The sequence below is a fragment of the Trichomycterus rosablanca genome, chromosome 1 (assembly GCF_030014385.1).
Source record: "Trichomycterus rosablanca isolate fTriRos1 chromosome 1, fTriRos1.hap1, whole genome shotgun sequence".
Lineage (NCBI taxonomy): Eukaryota > Metazoa > Chordata > Actinopteri > Siluriformes > Trichomycteridae > Trichomycterus > Trichomycterus rosablanca.
This window is the reverse complement of record NC_085988.1, coordinates 56,146,529-56,161,359: the sequence shown is the minus strand read 5'-3', so window position 1 is coordinate 56,161,359 and position 14,831 is coordinate 56,146,529. Positions and strand designations below refer to the sequence as shown.

Here is a 14,831-nt window from a genome sequence, read left to right as displayed (position 1 = left end):
GAAAGTTCCAGTAATGTTTGGCAAACTGTATGCACTTAAGTTTATTGGTACTTGAGAGCAGAGGCTTTCTTCTTGCAATTTTCCCAAACCACTTTTGGTTACGTTGATGGTATCTGATTGTAGTTAATAAGAAGTTCTGACCCCTAGACCTAACTAATGTTCTCAAACCATCAAACAACTATGGCACATGTAGATTTAAGATTTTTTTTCTTTCAGTTGGAATAGCTTTTTGTTAATATTTTGAATAAACGATCATCAAGATAAGCAATCATTTTTTCCAGGGGTGTCAATTTTTGTGGGAGGATAAAATGCCACACCTGCTCTGGCTAAATGGCTAGCACACATCCATTACAGTACAGGATCAAAGGATCACACTATGCTATCTGTACTTTTATATGCTTCCTGTCACCTCTCTCAAATAAAAAGTGTCTGTTGTGTCTCTGCTGCTACATTTTTATCTGGCTAAATATGAGATGCAGTTTTATTGGCACTATTTGTCAAGAATGGCTTATACTGTGTTTCATGTACAGACAAATATGGAATTTAGGAGACATGTTTAAGAACAGCCCTGTTTGCAAATCACTGCTATGAAGTATCTTGACAGTACCATATACAATGCAAAAAATACTTTTTAGCAGAAGCCAGTTAACTCCATTAACTGTTTAACTAGTCTACTACTAAAGCTGAGTTTTGCTCAGGCCAGTATAAGATTATACAGTGTCACAACAAAGGGATTTTGCATATTTGTCAGGCATACTTATTTCAGATGTCTTAACAAAATGTATTACAAGTAAAAAGTTAAGAGAATAAACAATTGATCCAGTGTGACAAAAAGTAATTATTAACCACATGTAAATATATAATAAAACTGGGTTTACTTAGACTAGGCCCACCCAGCCTTGATTGCTACCAGCCCCTTTGAATCTAAACATCTAAAAGGGCAGTTGTAGCCCAGTGGTTAAGGTAATAAACTAGTAATCAAAAGGTCGCTGGTTCAAGCCCCACCACTGCCAGGTTACCACTGTTGGACCCTTGAGCAAGGCCCTTAACCCTCAATAACTAAGACTGTATAATGTCACAGTACTGTAAGTCGCTTTGGATAAAAGCGTCTGCTAAATGCTGAAAATGTAAATGTAAACATCACTTAAAATGAATCTTTCAGCAATGTGACGTTAGCTAAAGGATCTCAACAAGCAGTATGCTATGCCACAACTAAGAATATTTCTTAGGGATTAAACAGAATGTTATTGAAAATATAAGATGAAAAGGGCTAAAAAAAAAAAAAACACTAAAAAGCACTTCAAAGAATCACAGTTAGAACCATTATCTCCAAATAGAGAGAGACAGAAACAATAGATTTTCCCAAACGTGGCCAGCCACCAAAATTCTTCAACTACTCATTTATAGTCACAAGAAATATGAATACACAGTGGATTCAGAATGTATTTAGACCCCTTGACATTTTGCACACTTTATTGTATATGTAAAAGTCCCTTTGCAATAATCACAGCTGTAAGTCTTCTTGCATTCATCTCCACAAGCTTTTGATTTGGGCAGTTTATCCCATCTCCATGGCAGATCCTTTCAAGCTCCTTCAGACTGGATGGGGAGTATATGTAAACTGCCAGCTTCAGGTCTCTGCCAAAATGTTCAAAAGTGGTTTATTTATCTGGACCACTTAGGAACATTCAAAGACTCAGAGCCACTCCAGTTTTGTTTCTGCTGTTTAAATATTAACCCCAGCCCGAGCTGGCATGTACACGAAAGGATAGCATAATGCTGCCACCTTTTACCACACAGATGGTATTAGTCAGGTGCTGAACAGTGTATGTTTTTCAAAGAGTCAATTTTAAGATAATTTTTTTCCTTATATTTCTAGTCCTTTACATGCAGTGTACCAAGGTCCAAGCGTGCTGTCATACGCCCTTTACTCAACAGTAACCATTCCTGCCACTCTATCATGAAGGCCTGATTTATGTACAGATGACTGTCCAACAGTTTCTTTTCTGCACATGATTTTGGAGCTCTTGTAGAGTAACAGTTAGGTTCTTTTTTAGCTCCCTGACCCATGCCCTTGTGCAAACTGTAGGAAGAATCAAGGCTGTGCCAAGCTTCTTATATTTCAAAATTATTGAGGCCAGGGTAGTCCTGGGAACACACAAAGCCTTAGATATTGTTTTATGTTTTTGTACTGATCTGTGCCTTTAAAACACTTTGATTGCAGATATCCACAAATGGACTTTATGGCTTGTTTTTTTCTGATAATGCAGTATAAAGTATGAGCCCTTATAAATCCATATATTCACCTTTCCAAATTAATCCACTTGATTTAAATTGCAACAGGTAGACTCCAATTGTTGACATTTGTCCAGAATAATTAAAATAAAGACACACCTGACCAGAATATAGGTGCCACAATAATGTGTCTAAAGTGTCTTTTACTTTTTTGAAGAGATTTCAGTTTTTAATTCTTAATTTTTGAAAAGCTCCATCATAATGGGTGTTTAAAAGTAGATTGATGGGTGAAATGACTCTAATCTTTATGTTAAATTTATTTCACAACACAAAAACGTGTGCAAAAAGTCAAAGGGTTTGCATACTTTGTGCATCTACTGAATATTTAAATTAGTAAGAACCTTTTAGTAAGAACCTTAGTAGAACTGAACCTGTAATACATTTGCTTTGGAAGTATGCGTTTAATGTGCAATTATAAAAGAGGTTCAGACAGTACATTCAGTAAAAGTGTTAGTAGGGGTCAAGAATAAAGCTGCACTAATTAAACCTATAACCAAAACAAACTGCAAACCCTCAGACCTCCACCCTCCATTTCCTTTAGCACAAAAGAACAATGGGGTGGAAAAGAGCAAGGGAGAGGCCAGAACAGTCTGGAAATGTCAGACTGCTGTTCTGGAGCAGGGCCAAAAGTTCAGTACAAAGACATGCTCACACACTTTAAGCACACACATACACACACACACACACACACACACACACAAAGAGATGTACAGTAAAAAAAATATATATTCAAATTCCATTTAAAAAATAAAATTGAATAAGTATTGATGTTATATGGAAAAATGTCTACAAAAAGATTATGCTGTTATCTAAGGAAATTGTAGAAAAACTTAAAAACTTTGGTTGAATTGTATTAATCTTTATACAAATCTATTTGTCAGGCTGTCTGGCTTCAAAGTGACAAACAATATTCCAACAAGGAAAATATCTGAAATAGTAAGAAGTAATATATAATGTAAATATAACTAAAGTAGCCACTGAACTACTTGTACTAAACTACTCAACTATCAAAATTTAAAAAGTGGCTGTACAACAGCGTACCTGCATAACAAGTCATAACACATTTATAGCCCAGTGTTTAAAATTTTACTCTAAAATGCAAAAATGCAAAAATGCAAAAATGCAAAAACAATGTAAACTAACTAACTAAATATAAATTTAAGTTTTTGACTGGCCTATTTGAAGATATGAGCACAACAGAACTGCCTTGGTGGCATGCAGTTCATTCCAGCAGTTCTCTATAGAAATTGCTTCACAGAGATGTGAACATTAAATGTATTTATATTAAATGTATATATATATATATATATATATATATATATATATATATGGTTATATTTATGAAGTTATATAACTATTAGTTATATAGTAATTGTAGTTACTATATATTTATATAGCCATTGCTTCAAAAGGTGGTCCAACCAGTTATTAAATAGGCAATACAGTTTTTACATAAATAATATGAATCTTGTAATGTGGTTACTTAAATTATTAAAATAATTAACTACAAATAAAAAAGTTAGTTGTCATTGTGAATTGTAAAAATGTATTTAATCTATTTAATTATATGATATCTTAATAGACACATTACCTCACTAAATTTTGAACTTTTTTTGTAAAAAGTGTTAGACACTAATGCGAAAACTGCAAAATAGCTAAAAAAAACATAGATTTTTCACAAGAACTGTGCCTATTATAGTTATAAATTTTTTGCACAAAACACAGTATTGACATTAAATGTATTACATTCAGTATGATGTTAAGCAGCATAGAAAAAAGTCATAAAACACAAACAAGCGCATCACTTACTTGTTGGCAGATAGACACTTTGTTGAGTATTATCTGTCTTTGATATTATATTCAGCTGGTACAATGTTCCAGGATCCAAATTCCCAATTTTGCACTTAATTAACTGTCTATTTTCCTGATCTTGATTACAGTCTGTTGTTTTATCCGGTCTGTCTCTGATTTCCATTCTGAATTCACAATTAACATCTGAGACGGTAAGTGTGACATCTATGGAACTGGTGTAAATTGGTAAAGCTTTGAGAACTTTGATGCTACATTGCTGGGCATTAGCCCGACACAGAACCTGTAAGAACATAAAAATATCAGTTTGAGATTACTGATATTCAAAATACCCAGAAGGGAATATAGTTATCTAATAGATATGTTTTCATATTTATAGTACTTACCATAACTCCACAAGCTACCCAAATGGCTACAGAAACAGCTTCAAGTTTCAGCATTTTGATTGTCGGATTATTAGATTATTTTGGTTAATAAATATACAGCTCAATTCAATTAAAAACAACACTTAAAAAATAATCCACGTTGACAAGATGAAATGTGGACACCCCAGGCGTTGATAGGTTGTTCAATAAGAGATTTTTCCAAGAGGTCATCAATAGCTGGAGTGCTGAATCAGTTAGGTTCTCTTGCTTCAACTGTCTCACTGACCCATGTGCTTAAAAAGTGAGTGAACCATTCAGTCTGTTTCTCTATCAGGATCCTAAATTCAAATCAGTGGCTAAATAAAACAATGACACAGTGCTTCTTTCCCTAAAAAACAAAACAAACTTGAGTATAGCTTATCAATTTTATTGACAAAAACGCTGGACTAGGATTTTTCTTACTATTAGACATCTGACAAATGCTGGTCCATGTACTGCTTTGCTATCTTTGAAGCCTTTCAGAGGGCCTGCCCCTTTTCCTTCCTGTATACCCACTGCTAAAACAACACTAGTTTTCATCCTTTCTTTCTTTACACAAAATAATTACATGTTATTTTACATTATTAAGTAAAGTACTGTGCTATTAATGATATTGCTCTAATTTCCCCTACATTACATAGGGAATATACAGTCATAAATGCAAATATGTGGTTACAGGTTAAGTGGCCATTAATGATATAGGTCAGATATTCAAATAGAATGTACCTTTTTTATCCTGGCAAAGACTGTTCTGATTACCTATATTTTAATGGAAAAAAATACATCAATTGTAGATTTGGTTTATTGGTTGTAAAGATCACACAATCATGTATATTATTACCTATATATATATATATATATATACAGTATATACTGTATATATATCATATAGTACTTAGTCCTGCAAAATATTATGGCTTATAGTTTAACACAGTCCCCAGTTTTTATTAACCCTCCTGTTGTGTTCCAGTCAAATTAGATTAATATGGAATTTTGACTATATTATAATATGCACATTAAGACTAAAAATGCCAATATGAATGACAGCTTGCTTAGCTGACTTATAGTTTGTTTAAATTTAGTTTGTGAAAGATTTGTGGTTCAAGTCTGATCCGATTAGCAGAAGGGTTATTAGAAATATACAATATAAATAAAACTAGATGTGAGATGTAATATGAAGAAAATGTAAATAAAATTAAGAAAGTACACAGGTCATACCTCACCACTGAAACAGTAGGTGTAGCCATACCAGCGAGACCTGAAAGACTGAACCCAATATGCAGAATAGTTAAACAAGGTGAAACAATACTGTGGCCTAAGAGCCAAACAAAATGGAAATGATTATTTAAAGTAACAAATGCCAAAATAACAAAACCAAATAAAATAAAAATAAAAAGTCCATAAAAAATGCGCAGCTTAGGGGTGATAGAACAGATAGAACATTATTGAAATAGTGGGTTTCACACTTCACATGATCACCTAGAAAAGAAAAAGAAATATAGGGATAACCAGAGATAAACTAAATTAAAACAACACTGCGCTACTTGGTTTACTGGTGTGTAATAACTCACATGAGGGGGGAACTCTGTACAAGCTGGGGTGGCAATAAAAAAGGAGTGAAGCAGCACTCAAATACTGATGGTGCCCTATACATCGGCGGAGCCCTGCTTAAAAGGGTGCCACGGCTAGAACTGAGGAGCACTGTACCTCTGATTGAGTTCCTTGAAAAGAAATTGAAAGAATGCCAGCATATGAACAGGTGGAACAAACAACCTTGCAGAGCATTTAGGTGTTGAAAAACCATGGACACTATAGAGCACAATGCCTTTGTGGAGCATGTATTGAGGAGGTCAACAAAGGTGGCATATAAAAGGCTTTATCAGCTGCAGAAAGTAAATCTGATGAGACACAGAGATGGTCCTCTGTGACTTCATTCCCCTTTTGGCCATAATGGCATAGCAGGTGGGTTATGATCTCCAGTCCATGCCCACAGCTGATTCCCATGGCAGGTGGACCCACTTTAATATGGTTCTGTAGAAATTAATTAAAAAACAGAGGTATCTTATGGGGAAGAGGAAGGGGAGGAAATGGATTAAAGGTGTAAGTAAATAGTTAATAAAATATTAAAATGCTTTATGAACATTTACATTTTCGGCATTTAGCAGATGCCTTTATCCAAAGTGACTTACATTACAGTTACAATTTACAGTCTCAGCAATTGAGGGTTAAGGACATTGCTCGAGGGCCCAACAGCAGCTACCTGGCAGTGGTGGGGCTTGAACTGGTAACCTTCTGATTACTAGACCAGTACCTTAACAAATAGGCCACGACTTTAAGAAGCCCATTTTTGCCTTTAAATAGCAAAGATCACAGCCTCGAACACAACATAAGGGTAAGCTATATATTTTAGTTAGTATATGTCTTCACATAATTCCTCTCACAGGTTAAAACAGTTCAAAGTCAAATCCACAGCTTGGGTTTATTCCATCTCTGTAACAGCAGTAGTATAGACGTTGCAGTAGTAACTACAAATACTTACTATAGGTATGCTAGACAGTTACATTTTTAAACATTTATGTTGATTAGCAAAAAAGACAAAAAAGCCACTCTGGGTATTAGGAAATACAAATATAGAAAGAGCTACAAACAGTAAGCCAACGTACAGTTACAGTTCTGACTGCCATAATTCCACCCAAGTGCTACACAAAATTAATGTAATTTCACAAATAGATTTTTAAAAACCTTTATATCACAAATAATTACAATTAGAATAAAAAAAATTACAATACAAGTAAAGAATAATAACTGTTATACAACAATTATCTATCATCTAAACAACTGCAATAATAGCAGCCTTACCTGGTCTAAAGACAAGCTGCCACATAACTTTAATAGCACTTATATACATTTTACCTAGATATACCTGTATCTCAGGAAAATGTGCTTACACTTTGATAAACTGAGGAAATGTTAGTAGCAGAATACAATGAAAAAACAGTGCTTTAAAATATATATATTAAAGGAGGACAAATGAACCCAAAGCAAAAAAAAAGTATTTGGTCTAAATGTTATGTCATGCCATTATACACCGATCAGCCGTAACATTAAAACCACTACACATACTGTCCATTTTATCAGCTCCACTTACCATATAGAAGCACTTTGTTGTTCTTCAATGATCAGGACTCTCCCAGTACCACCACAGAGTAGATTTTATTTGGGTGGTGGATCATTCGCAGCCCTGCAGTGACAATGACATGGTGGGGGTGTGTTAGTGTGTGTTGTGCTGGTATGACTGGATAAGACAGCAATGCTGATGGAGTTTTTAAATACCTCACTGACTGAGAATAGTCCATTAACCAAAAATATATCCAGCCAACAGCCCCCTGTGGGCAGCGTCCTGTGACCACTGATGAAGGTCTAGAAGATGACCAAATCAAACATCAGCAATAGATGAGCGATCGTCTCTGACTTTACATCTACAAGGTGGACCAACTAGGTAGGAGTGTCGAATAGAGTGGACACGGTATTTAAAAACTCCAGCAGCGCTGCTGTGTCTGACCCACTCATACCAGCACAACACACACTAACACACCACCACGATGTCATTGTCCCTGCAGTGCTGAGAATGATCCACCACCTAAATAATATCTGCTCTGTGGTGGTCCTGACCACTGAAGAACAGGGTGAAAGCAAGTTAAAAATATATGCAGAGAAACAGATGGACTACAGAACTTCAAAGTGCTTCTATATGGTAAGTGGAGCTGATAAAATGGACAGTGAGTGTAGAAACAAGAATATGGTTTTAATGTTATGGCTGATCAGTGTACCTACCATACAGCAAAGCTGTTGGGTGTTTATTATCAGATTGCCTTTAAAAACATCCAATATTTTGTACATTTCATCTTTTGCTACAAAATCAATTTACAAATGTAAATGTGGGCCACCTTATGTTAGACCAGGCCAGTGTTTAAAACACCTACATTACCAACTAAAACACTGACTGTCAAGTCTGACTAAACTCTAAAGACAGTCTTATTCATATACTGATAAAATGCTATTTACACATGTATCAGTTTAATTTTATTACATTATTTTTAACAATGATTATCTCAACATAAGTGCAATATGTATCATACAGTATACCTGTTCAATCACTGAAATTGCAGACTATGAAGTCACTGTTAGTATGCTTGCACCAGTTTGAGTATGGCATTTATTTGAATGAAAATTGATTTAAATAGAGAGAAGGGTGAAGTTTGATTTGATTAATTTTATTAACCACTTCATCCTGTTTATCCCCACCCAAGCAATACATAGCAAATCATGTCGGTGTAGACGTCCAGCTGGCTGATAGCACTGTGCAATCTGAGCATTTTGTAGATATGCAATTATTGAAATATGCAATTTAACTGAAAAAACAAGGCAGAAAATCACCAAAGAGCTTTAGCCACAGGATGCTGCTGGGGTTCTTTACCCTACAGTGACACTGGGGTGTTTAAAAAAATCTTAGCAATGATTATGTGCCTAATTTGCACATACAATGTAATATACCCTTCACACCATGCCCCCTCCTGTATTGGCACTGCTGTATTGTACATGATGATAATCCTGACGATCCTGTGGTAGTCTCTTTCTGTTGAAGGACAACTGGAAGGAGGACTAATGGCTAACTAAATGTTTATAGCAACAGATAGTCAGCAACAGATTATGGTAACAGAGTGCCAGGGTAAAAGTGGGTCCAGCACCACCACAAAAAAAGCCCTCGTATATTATAGAGGACAGTAGCCAACCAAAGATTTTGGAAGGTGGGAGGAAAATCAGATTATCCTGTGGAAAAAAGGCCACATAAGGGAAACATAAACTCCTTACAGACATTAAAAATAAAATTAAGATTCCCAGGAACCTGGTGCAAATACAGGAACCTAGCACTGTGCAAGACTCACTCTAACTCCAGTGGCACCACGCAGTCACGCAAATGTACACCTAAAATACACCTATCAGGCATAACATTATGAACACCTTCCTAATATTGTGTTAGTCCTATATTTGCTGCCCCATACGCAACAAACTGTGATGCACTGTGTATTCTGACACCTTTCTATAAGAACCAGCATTAATGTCTTCAGCAAAGTAGCTCGTCTGTTGGATCGGACCACACGGGCCAGCCTTCGCTCCCCACATGCATCAATGAGCCTTGGCCGCCCATGACCCTGTCGCCGGTTTACCACTGTTCCTTCCTTGGACCACTTTTGATAGATACTGACCACTGCAGACCGGTAACACCCCACAAGAGCTGCAGTTTTGGAGATGCTCTGACCCAGTCGTCTAGCCATCACAATTTGGCCCTTGTCAAACTCGCTCAAATCCTTACGCTTGCCCAGTTTTCCTGCTTGTAACACTTTAACTTTAGGATAAAATGTTCACTTGCTGCCTAATATGTCCCACCCACTAACAGGTGCCGTGATGAAGAGATAATCAGTGTTATTTACTTCAACTGTCAGTGGTCATAATGTTATGCCTAGTCGGTGTATGTCCTAGTTTTGGTAATGTATCTATAATATAGTAAGAGAACTGATATTTTGTCTTTGTCTTCAATGCTAAACTTAAATATAGTATAATATATAAATTTACATATATGACTGATGGAGTATATGCATACTTTACCACTGCATTACTACTGTATATTACTGTCTCTTCCACAAATGATTATTTAAATAAATTAATTAAGTTGTACCAAATGCATTGTTGTCAGAAATAAAACGTAAGATCCTGGTATTGTCTTTGTGCAATCTGACAGAAAAAAGCTTTGGTGTTTATATAAAGACAAAACTGACATTCCCTACTTGTGGCAACACCTGCTGAAACTTAACAAATGGATGTTGTATTTGATGATTTAGTGTATCCACTGTTATTATTAAATTATTATTCTCTAGTTTTTGACAACAAATATCAGCCACACATGATTTCATGTAATGTATTTAACAGTCTTCAGTGCTCTAACATTTTTGTCAGATTTTGGAAAAAGTGCTAAAGATAGTTGTATAAAACTGAATACTAGTACCATCAGTAAAGAAGTCCAAAGCTGGAGCTTAGAGAGTAAGTATACTGGTAGAGAGACTTCTTTTGGGGCAAGTAAGCTGGACACTGAAAGCAAAGGGGCTCCAAAACCAGAGCCTTGAGTACATTTTCATTTTGTCCATTGTCATGGTCCATCAAGAGTCAATCTTTAAAATTGCCCATCCACCAGATCCATTCTTGGTTTGAGTTTTAAAACATTGATAGATTGTTCTTTATAGTAAAGCTGAAGCAAACGTAAGCTATCTTGAACCATATTCTTCTTGCATTTATTTACATTCATTGTGCAGGTCTGCCGACAGGCGGCTCTCGTAGAGACTCAGGGCGTGGTGCACAAATTCATACTGTTCTCCAGTTTGGATCATTCCACCCCTAAAAGAATGAAAAGGTCACTTAGAAAAATGTGTATAAAGCTAATGCATTAACAGCATGTAATGGATTGTAAATATAAACAATTGGTAAAATCATTTAAATTAAAAAGATAGCATTTTAGCAGTTAGTCATGACAACCAGAGGTTGATTTAAATTCCCAACACTTATTAAATTATCAACATGCCAAAAATGTGTTACTGAAAAACAGATAATAGATCATATTTCAATGTGTTGATGCCGTTAATGATGTATTTGCTATATATAACTTTGTCAATAGCAATGATATTATATTAATATTAATATTAATAATACATTCATTACTTTAAAATTAAGTATGCACTATATTAATATGCTAGATCCACTTTCCAGAATTGCAACATGGCAATTGATAACATGCAACATTATAAACGAAAACAAAGATTACAGTCGACTAGATTAGAAGAATTTTTTGGCACGAGTGTGGGTTCTTACAGCAGTGGAAAAGCTGAAGAACAAAAAGCAGAGCTGTGGCCCTCCCTTTATATTGCTCTAGTCATATCACATTGGGTGTTGGACTTTGGAACGTCCATTCTGTGCTAACTGTTGTTTCTTTTTTTTTTAAATATATGTTCTTTATGCATTTTCTCCCCTTTATCTCCTTTTTTTAGCGCATCCAATTGCCCGATTGTGTCATGCTTTCTCTCCACCAATGCCGATCCCTGCTCTGATTGAGGAGAACTAAGCTAACCCATGCCCCCTCCGACACGTGGGCAGCATGCCGTATGCATCTTATCACCTACACTTTGACAAGTGCAGTGCAGCTCAGCACTGTGTACGGAGAGGCACACTCTGAGGCGCCATCAATCAGCCAGCAGAGGTCGTAATTGAATTAGTTATGAGACCCTATCCAGCTTAATCCCACCCATATCTGAACAACAGGCCAATCGTTGTTCATGTAGCTGCTCAGCCTAGCCGGCAAGCAGAGCTGAGATTCGATACGATGTATTTGAGATCCTAGCTCTGGTTCCAGTGTGTGTTTTTACCGCTGCACCACCTGAGCAGCACTACCCAGGTTTTATAATTAAGTGTTGTCATGTAAAAAAGGTGAGATGATAAATGAAAACAAAGATTACAGTTGACTGGATTAGAAGAATCTTTGGCAGGGTTGTGGGTTTTTACAGAAGGAAAAGCTGAAGAACAAAAAGCAGAGCTGTGGCCCTCCATTCTGTGCTAACTGTTTTTTCTTATCTGCTTACAATAGACATGTCTAAGCAGCATAAAACTAATATTCAGGCTATATTAAGCATAAAATAATTTTTTTTCATAACAGTATTCATACTTATACTGTTATACTAATTATATAATTTGTAATAAAAATTAATTAAATAAAAATTAACAAATGTGAAATAGAACATTAGAGGTCTCAGACTTCTGGCCCCAGTACACTGACCAGCCATAAAATCAGACCAGGCCCAGTATAACATAAGATTTATCAGACCAGACCATCTTTTTTTCCATTGCTCCATCGTCCAGTTCTACACAACTTTGTATTGTACATTTAAATCGTTTTTATTAATTTAAGGCTGGTATAATGTAAACAGTGTTCACAGATAAAATCATACCTGTCTGCTCTCAGCTTGCAGACAATTCTTAGAACATCCACCACTCCTTCTAGCTGCAGCTGATGACACCCTATTGTTGTGGCAATGAAGCAGCCGGTGCGACCAATCCCAGCACTGTAAATCATAAAACAAGAATTTATAATAACTAATAAATAACTGGCCAGTGACTAAAATTGTCTGATTAAATTAAATTGATTAGATTGTCTGTTTTCAGGACCAAAATAAACCTGGCCTTAAAGGTCTTTCTAAGATTTACTTACATCAAAATAAGATTACTAATCTACTATAATATAACTAATTTAATAATATTGTATTTACTTATATGCACACTAATATAATTGTAGCTACTGGCTACAAAATCAGTAAAGAGGACAGTCATACTAAAAAATGCTGAAATAAATGTCTTAATTCATGAATGTGCATAGTATATCTGAAACAGTGGTTCTCTTTAGCTTAGTCTTCTAGCCCTTTAAGTCAGGTCTGCACCAGCAGTGGGTTGCGAAAAGACAGCTCCTACTTGGGGAACCTAAGAATTTATTTCAAAGCTGCAGGGAACTTCATCTTTGCTCCTCCTGGCCAGGGCCTGGTGTCGCCCACGTTACCTCTTGAGATCTTATTAACCATTTTGGCCATTGGTGGCCAAAGCTTGGCATCCATTTCAGTGACCCATCAGACCTGCCCCATTATTATGCATCTGGGTAAGCATGTTGATAAAATCTGAATCTGCCACTTATATCGTGCTTTACCATGATGGCAGCAACACAATCCCAGAATCAACTGATACATGTGCTCCGTCTCCCTCTAGGGTCCCTCAAGCCAAGACGTGTTTAAAATAGAACTGGGATGCACCTGTGCTGGCTGCTATGTCCACAGATCGGCTTTCCTGGAGGACCACAATCTCCAGGTAAGCTTTAAACCATGTTTCCGCATTGTTGCCTTTGATGGGGACTTGAGGAAGCTATTCGGGTGGCTCAGCAGCAGGATGACAACAGTAAGTGTCATCCTGCTTCTAGCCCAACCCTAGAAGAAAGACATTGTTTGTTTCCACCGTAGTCAGAGCATGGATCCTGCAAAAGGGGCACATCGATCACTTTGAAAGTCACTCGGGGTCCAATTGCACACTTGGTGGCCTTTGATGTGCAGCCCTGCTTATCTACCACAAATCAGAAAAGGAGCTTTGGGTCCTCTTTTCAACTCCTTTCCAGTCCCAATCTTTACCCATTCTTAATGGTAGCTAGTGTTCCGGCACACCATGTCAGACATTTAGTCATTGCAACAACAAATCTAACTTTAATACCTTTATAATTTAATCTACAAATTACCTGCAGTGAACGATTACAGGACCACGAGACTCAGAAGCCTCTCTGCTTTTGTTCACATCAGTCATGAGCTGCAGCAGAGGCCCTGCACTGTCTGGAGTCTTATGATCTGGCCATGAAGTATACCAGTAATGTTGGACTTTGTGAGTCTGTCCCCCTTGCTAAAATAAAAGCAGATGCACACATACACTATTGATTTTGTTCCATATTATACACATATCACCCATAACATTAAAACCACCTCCTTGTTTCTACACTCACTGTTCATTTTATCAGCTCCACTTACCATATAAAAGCACTTTGTACTACAACACTAATTGTTCTACAATTACTGACTGTAGTCCATCTGTTTCTCTGAATGCTTTGTTAGCCTCCTTTCATGCTGTTCTTCAATGGTCAGGACTCTCCTATGACCACTACAGAGTAGGTATTATTTAGGAGGTGGATCATTCTCAGCACTGCAGTGGCACTGACATGGTGGTGGTGTGTTAGTGTGTGTTGTGCTGGTATGAGTGACTCAGACACAGCAGCGCTGTTGGAGTTTTTAAAATACCTCACTGTCAGTGCTGGATTGAGAATAGTCCACCAACCAAAAATATATCCAGCCAACAGCACCCAGAGGGCAGCGTCCTGTGACCACTGATGAAGGTTGTAAGGAAAAAAAGGAAGGACGTCACTCTGAACTTGATGAAAAATGGTCAATCTTTATTACAGGACGCAGTAGCAAGATACATGGATGTAACTTGGATTCAGCGGAGCTGGACTGAACATTTAGTGACCTAAGAACACAGCATATGTACATTTGAAAATACCGCCTACCATTTAAGCGCTTCCTGTAAAGGATGTGTATTACTAATTATCTTTTACCACTTTCATGTCTAGGCCAGTTCCCTCTGTCTGTGATGGTTGTTGATCACTCGTTATAATAATCCCTTTAAGTTGGTTAGAACTTG

The 14,831-nt window shown here is 36.7% G+C and overlaps 2 protein-coding genes across 2 annotated transcripts in view; both read right to left on the bottom strand.

The window, feature by feature from the left end:
- ptprb (protein tyrosine phosphatase receptor type b) overlaps positions 1 to 4,700 on the bottom strand; it is a 63,888-nt gene extending 59,188 nt beyond the window's left edge. Inside the window, exons 1-2 of the mRNA XM_062994664.1 lie at positions 4,491 to 4,700; positions 4,105 to 4,387 (exon numbers count right to left, since the gene is read on the bottom strand). Coding sequence (XP_062850734.1) covers positions 4,105 to 4,387; positions 4,491 to 4,544 — 337 coding nt within the window. The 5' untranslated portion in view covers positions 4,545 to 4,700. The remainder of the gene's footprint in view (positions 1 to 4,104; positions 4,388 to 4,490) is intronic.
- Positions 4,701 to 10,833: 6,133 nt separating this feature from the next.
- Positions 10,834 to 14,831, bottom strand: part of ptprr (protein tyrosine phosphatase receptor type R) — a 72,839-nt gene continuing 68,841 nt past the window's right edge. Inside the window, exons 12-14 of the mRNA XM_063004357.1 lie at positions 13,882 to 14,039; positions 12,560 to 12,673; positions 10,834 to 10,958 (exon numbers count right to left, since the gene is read on the bottom strand). Of these exons, the coding sequence (XP_062860427.1) occupies positions 10,856 to 10,958; positions 12,560 to 12,673; positions 13,882 to 14,039 (375 nt within the window). The 3' untranslated portion in view covers positions 10,834 to 10,855. The remainder of the gene's footprint in view (positions 10,959 to 12,559; positions 12,674 to 13,881; positions 14,040 to 14,831) is intronic.